The following is a 9,242-nucleotide window of genomic DNA, read 5'->3' on the forward strand; positions in this document are numbered from 1 at the left end:
GGGGGAGGGGGAGGGAAGAAGAAGAAGGAGGAGGAAGGGAAGGTGGCAACGACGACGACGCCAACAGATCAACGAGGAGGACATCCGCGCGCATCGCCGTTCTGCTCCTCATCGCTAGCCGCTCGCCGTTGCTTCTCGTCGCTCATCGCTGGTCCATTCTTCTGATGGAAGTGGCAAAAGTGGAAGCTTCCTAATGGAATTCGCTTTATACCCGAAGCTTGGTCTTAGAAACACACTTCCAAATCCCATAGCATCTCAACCATTTTTCAGAACACTAAGCTGGCAGCACTATTCAGGAGTATCATGTGACCTTTTCTTTCAAGGTTCAGTGGGTGGGACAAGCATCCCCAATCTCAAACACCCTCCTCCTTCAAGAGAAAGTTATGCCGACACAGCAAACTCAAACCTCTCTCTCTCTCTCTCTCCAAACATGGGGTTCTAATAACATGTCACCAAGTCTCGGGTTGAATAACATGTTGAATTTCAGTGGTGCACTTGTGACACAACTTGCTACATCATCCCATGGTGAATCCATTCATCAAGTTCCAAATTCCGCATGGTATTCGAACAAGATTGTTCTTAATCTACGTCTCAGTCAATTCCCACAGCTTCCCAATAGCCAAGTTCCCGATGAGTTTGATGCACTGCAATCAAGTAGGAGGCATCATGTGAATCTAGAGTAGTTCTGATTCTGATTTTATTTTTCTGCTTCTGATTCTATTGTTGTTGATTCTTCTACTTCTGTTATATCTTTGTTGTTGTTCTTCGGAGTTGAGAGAGATGGTGATGACTTCTTTTTTTTCTTCTCTTTTACTATTGCTTGCTAGTTGAAATGAATTGTATTTTGATTCTTTGATATTTGTTAGTTGAATTTTTATTGCTGCGGTTAAAATTCTAGTTGAAGAAGAAGAAAAAGAAGAAGATATGCCGGTGTGATGGAAAAAAAAAAGAGAATAATAGAAACTGAGTATTTTAGTAAAGAAGGATAAGAGTATTTTGGTTCAAAGGATAATTTTAAAATTAAATTAAATTTTAGGGACGATTTTGTATGAAAAAAAAGTTAAAAACAAAAATTTTTTTAACCTATACCTGAACCAAAATCATACTTAACCCTTTCTTAAAATATGCTCTATGGATGATTCCCATTAGTTTTGAGAAGCAAACTACAATATCACAAAAAGCTAGACCAAAGTTTGGATATGCAATATTCCAACTTCAATTTGATTGATTAATTTGTGACTTAAATGTCGTTGAATAGATTATATCCAAAAAAATTGGTCCATTATTAAAAATTAAAACAAACTAACCATAAGAATTTATATGCAATAAAAACAGAGACAATATAATGTAGGAGCACAAATTCAATCAAATAGAACACAAGTTTAATCATATAGAAATAGAATTTATCGTCGCTAGTGTTTCTGTGCACCGCGACATCGCCGTCAAGTGATCATTGTCACGTCTTTAGTCACTCTGTCTTTGTGGCGATACTCTGGCTCCAAGTATTCTTTGCTTAGAATTTTCTGTAATTATGAGTGAGAAGAAAAGTGAGAAGTGAAAATGCTTCATGCATAGAAAAGAGGTTAACATTCACAAGTTGAAACACATTGTTTCATCTTTGCTCTAATATGCGTACATTTTGATGAGTGTACAGGAGATAATGTGCCCAATCAAATAGTATATTGAGTATTGACATATTCATAATAAACAATATACATACAATTTTTTCATTAAGAATTCACGGAGAGACAAATTGTCTAACAAATCAATTGGTTAGAAACCGTCGTAACGACATTTAACTTTTGTGAGAGGACGAATTGTCATATATATAAATAATCAGAAATTTAAAGTGAAATTTTACTCAAATTAAAGCTATAACAAATTTACTCATAAATAAATAAAATTAATTTTGTATTCATAAAAATGAAAAATCGTCATTTTTACCTCATAAAAACTTAGAATATCAACAAAATTACAAATAAATAAATTTAATATTTGAGTAATTTTATCACATAAAATTTATACAAAACTAATTCCGTTTACTCATAATTAAATATATCACTGTTTTAAAGTTTCAAGGTAAGAAATAATAGTTTTTTTTTTTTAAATAACTTCATATATTAAGTTAACTATTTTTCAATTTTCCAAAAAGATAATATCAAATCATGTGCGTTTTATAGTAGGCGACAAGGCATGGCGTCATGGGCATTTCTCTTTTCCATTTTTGTTCTGCAACTTTGGCGATCCACACCATTGAAATTTTGGGAAAAGGGGAATACTTTTTGTATATTAAACATTATCAAGTGACGTATCTTTTCAGCGCCGCAGCATTCAGAAACGAAGCAGAAGCAAATTATATTATTAAAGCGGCACCACTACTTCGCTTTCTCTTTCTCATCATCTTCATTGGGTTTTCTCGTTGTTCTTTCAAGCTTCCAAGGTACGCTTTTGTTGCAACGCTACCTTCAGCTGTTTTCCCTGTTTTGATCATGTGGAAAGAAAGGAAAGGAGGGATTTTTTTTTTTCATTTGGGTTTGTAAAGCTTGAAACTTTAACAATCCTTGATTCTGGGTGTTCCCACAACTTTTGATGTTTTGGTTTGATAGCTCCTTTTTGTTAAAGAATTATAATGAAGCAAACAATACTTGAGTATTCCTCATAGTAGTTGAACTTTGGCAGTTTGATTGCTACAAGCAACGGAAGTTGTTCTGACATGCTATGATCAATTGTTGTTTTTGATAGCTTTTTTGCATTTTCTGATTTATTTATTTTTAAAGAATTAATAATCTGTTTTCCCCCTTCTTAGATGGCATGTTTTGATATAGCATTTTAAGTTGTTATTATGATTGCTTTTGTGGTTGTCCGTTGTCTTGAGCTCATTGCCATTGCTACTAACTTGATAAATGGGGGTTGTTGTAGCTGCAACTGTTGTTGCAATATGGCTGCAGTGACTGTTCTATAACTAGTACTGTGGCCACAATTGCAATTGCTGACAATGATTTAAAACGAGGTTAAGTTGCTTTGCTTGGCATACGCCAGGGTTCAAACAAATGCTTGTGTCGGCTTTGCCTTTTGTAATGTCGTCGAGGATAAGCTCAAGTGATTAGATCACAATTTACTTCAAACATAGATCATTCGTCTTGATGTAAATGAGTTGAATAGAATTCTCTGGCCTGTAATTATAAATATCGATTGTTGTGGGATTTCAATGCAGCATGTCAGGTATAGCACGTAAAGGCATCCATTACTTGCAGAGACTAAATGCTTCAAATGTATCTACTGCCATGCTAGAGAAAGGTCAAAACCGTGTGATAGAAGCTTCCCTTACACTTATTCGCGAAAGAGCAAAGCTTAAGGCATGCCATCTTTGCTTTTATCTGTGATTTTCAGCGTTGTCTTTTTGTTACATGATGCTGTGTTTTATATGGGTGATTTTCATTATAAGCTTTGCAAGAAGGTAATTTAAACAGAAAGTTGCTTCTTCTCCAGGGAGAACTCGTGCGTGCTCTAGGAGGGGCTATAGCATGTCCATCTCTTCTTGGAGTTCCTTTGGGACATAATTCATCATTCCTTCAAGGGCCTGCCTTTGCACCTCCTCGCATTAGGGAGGCCATTTGGTGTGGTAGCACAAACTCTTCAACCGAAGAAGGTAAGTGTTGGTTTTTCCACAAATGATAGAAGTCTTCTAGAAGGGTTTTCTTTCGCTAGCCTAAATTTTGCATCGTAAATGCATCTTCAAATTATAAATCATTTTTTGCATGAAATCTTGGTAGTAGAAATACTCAAGAATGCAAACCTCTCCTCTAACTTTATAATTGTTGATATTATTTCTTAGGTTGTTAAATTGGACATTTTATGTTGTTAGGATTTAGAATTTCCAATCAACATAGGCATATGATTTCCCTCTTCTTCTAGTTCTTTGTGCCATGAATGTAACCTTCATTTCTACAATTCATTACATGTGAAGCTAAAATGGTCATTGGAAGCAATTTATTTAATGGGATATGACTCACTTTTATTCTGCTCAGTGCCTTCACACTTCTTGCTGAAACTTTGTTTGATAATGATGAGCTTGAGGTGGCTTGGTTCCGGCTTTGCAGGAAAGGTATTAGAGGATCCACGAGTGCTTACTGACGTTGGTGATGTCCCTGTCCAAGAAATTCGAGATTGTGGAGTAGATGATGACAGATTGATGAATGTCATCAGTGAATCTGTCAAGCTAGTGATGGAGGAGGTAATGTACTGATCTGTGAAGTTCTGCTCTGAACACAATCACAGTATTATATATTTTTTTCTTATTTAATAAACTTAAACTTAGTATAACATGCACTTTAGCCTATTCTTTTGTTTTTTGTTTAATCCAATGAGAGATTTTCCCCACTTGTTTTATATCAGGACTTCGCATTGAAATTTGTTGATTAACCAAATTGTAAAATGTGAGTGCAATTCAGGCTAATTGACGCTTGCTACTTTTTTTTTCTCCCTGCAATTGCTTCACTTGGGCTATTCATGTATGAATCCAGAAGTAACTGCCATTCTGTTAGCTTATAAGTCTTAAACTATGACATTCATTTACTTGAATCATCTAAAATGGGTGAACACAAGTAGGGAAGGATCCATTTACATGATGATTTATGAGATCAACTCCTTGGTGGCCCCTGAATTTCATATGTTCAATTTATTCTAACCTCACTTAGATTGGAACAATAAATAATTATGCTTTGTAGAATCAGATCTACTATCACAAGTTATCATGCTGTATGAACTAGATGAAGCTTCATTCTCATGTTTTCTACATTCTTCCAGGCTCCATTACGACCCTTAGTTTTAGGTGGTGATCACTCAATATCATATCCAGTTGTTCGAGCCGTCTCTGAAAAACTTGGAGGACCGGTTGATATTCTTCATCTTGATGCACATCCTGATATCTATCATTGCTTTGAAGGAAACAAGTATTCACATGCTTCTTCTTTTGCCCGAATCATGGAGGGTGGTTATGCCAGGCGACTCTTGCAGGCAATTATTTATTTTTATCTTTTAACTCTATATTTTTATAGCATTTGTATCCAAACATTATAAGTTGATTGTGCATTTCCAAAATATAATCCATTGTTATTCTCTATGATCATGTTGTATTATTGTCATCTCATTTAAGCACTTATATTGACTGTCTTCATCAGACTAGTTTTGTTAATTTGTTTTTGTCGCTAACTTGATTTCTTCATGATATTATAATGGCTGATTTTTCTTTACTTATGGTGGTGAATTTTCAATCTTCCTCCATGGTTTTCATCATGTATCATGTGTTCTTAGCAATACATTCCTCAATATATTTCAGGTTGGTATAAGATCAATAACAACAGAAGGGCGCGAACAAGGCAAAAAATTCGGGGTTGAGCAATATGAAATGCGAACATTTTCAAGAGATCGTGAATATTTAGAAAGCCTGGTCTCTCTCTCTCTCTCTCTCTCTCTCTCTCTCTCTCTCTCTCTCTCTCTCTCTCTCTCTCTCTCTCTCTCTCTCTCTCTCTCTCTCTCTCTCTCTCTCTCTCTCTCTCTCTCTCTCTCTCTCTCCACCTTTATTTCTCTTATTTCTTTTCCCCTTAAAACTTTACACACATACATGCACAACTATACACTATATTTCATGCAGTGTTTCTAGATCTTATTGTAATTTTGATGCAATTGCAAAGACATATACCTTAGTACCTTAAAATGATACTACTGTTGATTGAATGAACTTCTTTGGATTTCTGTTTCAAATGGATGTTTCCGAATTCCAAGCTGCAAAATGATATTATTCATCAAAAACTGTACAAGATATTTTGCAATTTGGTGTTCCTTGGTTTTAAAACAGAGGTTTTCATTTTGCAGAAACTTGGTGAAGGTGTGAAAGGTGTATATGTCTCAATAGATGTGGATTGTCTTGATCCTGCTTTTGCTCCTGGAGTGTCTCACATCGAACCGGGAGGTCTCTCTTTCCGCGATGTTCTCAACATCCTACACAACCTTCAAGGCGACATTGTTGCCGCAGACGTGGTTGAATTCAATCCGCAACGTGATACAGTTGACGGTATGACTGCCATGGTAGCCGCAAAGTTGGTGAGAGAACTGACTGCCAAGATTGCAAAATGATTAAATCTTCAATGCAATCCTCATTCCTTTAAATAGCTTCTAAGAGTGACATTGAATTTTTGGTTAGTTTCATTGAAATCATTCATAAAAGGGTTTACATGTCCTTGTGCTTTAACTATGAAAAAAAATGTGTGCAACACACAATACATGTAGTTAGTTCTGTGCAGAACATGTATGTAATAAGTAGATTGCTACTCCTTTATTGTTAGCACAAACATATTTATATTTCTGAGTTTAAATGTTTGAAAAACTATAGAATATCAATGTTGTGAGACCTTATGTTTCTGTAGTCAATTTTAAATGAAGAAGCTTCTTAAGTTAAAGTGGAGAAGTTAATTCCTTAAACATTTTCAAATGTGCAAATTAACTATGTTAACAATGTTTCCATCAATTAACAAGAATCAGTTCAAAGTGCTAAAATAATCATATTGGTATGTTGCATTTTTCTTCTTACATTTCTGCCTCTACAATGAGATGGCTTTAGAGGTATTTTTACCCCGATTTTTCTTGGTCATATTTTTGTTTATAAGAAAGAAACTAGTAAACAAGTGCTGAAGTCTCATGGCACATTGCTATATTTTCTTGCCTAACTAACTCACATGTTATTCAACCAATAACTTAAAAGAAAATTTGTTACTCTAATCTCAACCTAAATAACAACTTCCTCATTGTTTGCTTCTCTTTTCTCCCATGCTGTTTCCTTATATTTTCTAGCAGATATAATATATACAATCAAGTTCATGGACGTGGAAAAAGCATACAAGAAGAAAAACATGTCCAAATGACCCTCATTTAGATTTGGTGAAATCCAACCAGGTTGTCCATGTTCTGAAGTAATCTTCATTACTATTGTCAAAACAATGTTGGGAACATTACTACCAACTGCCGAAAATGGCATCAACAACCTTATCCCTATACTTTGAAATCCATCAGGTGTTTGTGATGAGAAAAACTCCATTTGTGCAACATATACAAAAGCCTATGCGACTCCAATGAGCACATATTGCCATGTTTGCCAAAATATACTCAAAGAACTTGTCTCTTCACTATTGCTTTGACTAGCAAGTTCAAGTCTCTTTCTCTCAACAAAGCCAACAACTATCTACTATTACAATTTCTAAGCCAATGCCAATTCTTTTTTAACTTGTTAAGATGTTTTGGATCTCTTTTCATCAATTTCACGGATAATGGTACTATGAGAGTGTCAAACAGCAAAATAAACATTTTCGTACTTCTCAAATGCGGTCATGTTGGCCAGAGGGATTAAAAATTCAGGAACGTTCTGTCCATCATAGCACCTTGCTCGACAAACAAAGAAAGTACTTGTAGTTGTATGAAGATGGCACAGAAAAAGACTGTGACAACAATCTTAAAATATATTTCACTTCTTCAACTTGTGATACAGTGCAAAGATACCAAGAGTTTGGATTTTGATCCTTGCTTAGCAAGGAATTCTTTTCTTCAGTAGAAACAATGATGGAATAATAAAAAAAATCTTTGTCACCAATTCAAAATGAAATACATAAATTAGATACAACACAAACTTCTATTAAAATTTTTCCTAAAGTATATCTTTGTCAATCAAAATATTGGTTTAATATAAGTAGTTTTAGATCAAGATTTTTTTTTTTTGGGTTTCCCACGGTATTCCCTAACCCAATAGGTCAACGATTAACTGTCGCGGATCTGAGCTCCATTTAAGAGCCTGCCGCTAACCAATAGATTGCTGCATGCACCCTTAAATTTTATTTTTTACTTTATTAATAATTTACATTGACAATATCTAGTATTCAAATAATTCTATAATTTTTTTTTCTTTTATTGGTTGCCCATGAAATTCCCAACCCGACAGGACAATTAATAATAAGTCACGAATCTGAGTTTCATTTAAGGGTCTGTCGCTGGCCAATGAGTTGTTGCATGCACAAAGCGAGATTCAAATACATTCGCTTAAGCGGACGAGTAAGTTGACTACTCGACCAACCCAAATTGGTTAGTAATTCTATAAGAGAAACTCTTGGGGCCAACAATTTTTAATATTTTTTGCTATCATGTGATCAGTATAAATATTACATTATCTTTAACAAATAAATTTTATTAATTTATGTGTGCAAACTCTAAAAAATATAAATACAAAATGTATTGACTCATGTGTAAACTCTGATAAATATAGGTACAAACTATATACTTTTGTATATAAAACTTCTATAAATATAATCCACAAATATATCAAGAATTAAGATAAAGAAAAGAAGCAGTAAATGACATTTTTATATCCAACACATTCAAGTTGCTTTTTGTTTTTGGTCTTGGTACAAGGCCAAACAATCCAGCAAAACCGGGCCGGGCAAACCGGATCCCCATCCTGCCCAGGAAGATCCGGAACCTTATCCTAATCCTCTAACACCCGCGTCCCTCTCTGCAACTCTCTCAGTCTCATGGCTTACGTCAGCTGCGCCACCGTTGCCACTTCTAGTCCGCCATCGACGCCAGAGGCTGCGTTGACACCCTTTTACCCCCGCCCCTTTGCCTCGAAGCATCGGTTCTTCTCTGTCCTAATCCATCGTGTCCGCAGGTGAAGCCGCCGTCAACCGCATCTCCGCCGCTCTTCTGCATCGCCAACAAAGCTCCCGTTGGATCCCCGGCTGTTTCCAGTCTCTCATTCCCTGCTTGGCTGCCGTGGCTGGGTGTGTTGGTGTTATTTACAGTGGCGTTTCTCCTCTCCGGCGAAGTCACATCAGCATGGTTGACGACTGAAAGAGGATTATGAATTCCCGAATTTTGCATCAGGTTCCTCCGCGAAGTTCAGATTCCGTTGCCTCTGATTTCTGGAATGCACTGTGTTTTGAGTCTCGCACAGTAAATGGCTTCGATTGGAGCATCTGAACTGGTTTGTAGCCTCCCTCTCCTCAGTTGTTCTGCTATCTCTCGTGGGGCTTCAAATTAGCGCCCTTCTCATTGCTTCTGCTTCTGCAGCTAGGCTGGAATAAGCTCTGATTCTCATTGATTCTTCTGTTAACAGTCGACCTGAGTTATCCCGAATCACTACCGTAGTTGCTCCCTCCGCCGTCGATCGTCTATACGCAGCATCTACATTGGCCTTCAGC

General features: G+C 36.2%; 1 protein-coding gene across 1 annotated transcript; it reads left to right on the plus strand.

Annotated features, from left to right (window-relative positions):
- The first annotated feature begins 2,191 nt into the window (after window positions 1-2,191).
- Window positions 2,192-6,399, plus strand: LOC107475503 (arginase 1, mitochondrial). The gene is made up of 7 exons (XM_016095152.3): window positions 2,192-2,440; window positions 3,215-3,356; window positions 3,490-3,649; window positions 4,101-4,234; window positions 4,807-5,016; window positions 5,339-5,449; window positions 5,875-6,399. The coding sequence occupies exons 1-7, from the start codon at window positions 2,202-2,204 to the stop codon at window positions 6,133-6,135; spliced, it is 1,257 nt and encodes a 418-aa protein (XP_015950638.1). The 5' UTR covers window positions 2,192-2,201; the 3' UTR covers window positions 6,136-6,399.
- The last annotated feature ends 2,843 nt before the right edge of the window (window positions 6,400-9,242 follow it).

This window comes from Arachis duranensis, chromosome 2 (genome assembly GCF_000817695.3).
Source record: "Arachis duranensis cultivar V14167 chromosome 2, aradu.V14167.gnm2.J7QH, whole genome shotgun sequence".
NCBI lineage: Eukaryota > Viridiplantae > Streptophyta > Magnoliopsida > Fabales > Fabaceae > Arachis > Arachis duranensis.

What these genes read in the sequence shown, in the direction of transcription:
- LOC107475503 (XM_016095152.3), top strand. Translation starts at nt 2,202, where the DNA reads ATGGGCATTTCTCTTTTCCATTTTTGTTCTGCAACTTTGGCGATCCAC. An exon ending in TCAAGCTAGTGATGGAGGAG is followed by an intron (nt 4,235 to 4,806) that starts GTAATGTACTGA and finishes ACATTCTTCCAG; the next exon opens with GCTCCATTACGACCCTTAGT. An exon ending in GTGAATATTTAGAAAGCCTG is followed by an intron (nt 5,450 to 5,874) that starts GTCTCTCTCTCT and finishes TTCATTTTGCAG; the next exon opens with AAACTTGGTGAAGGTGTGAA.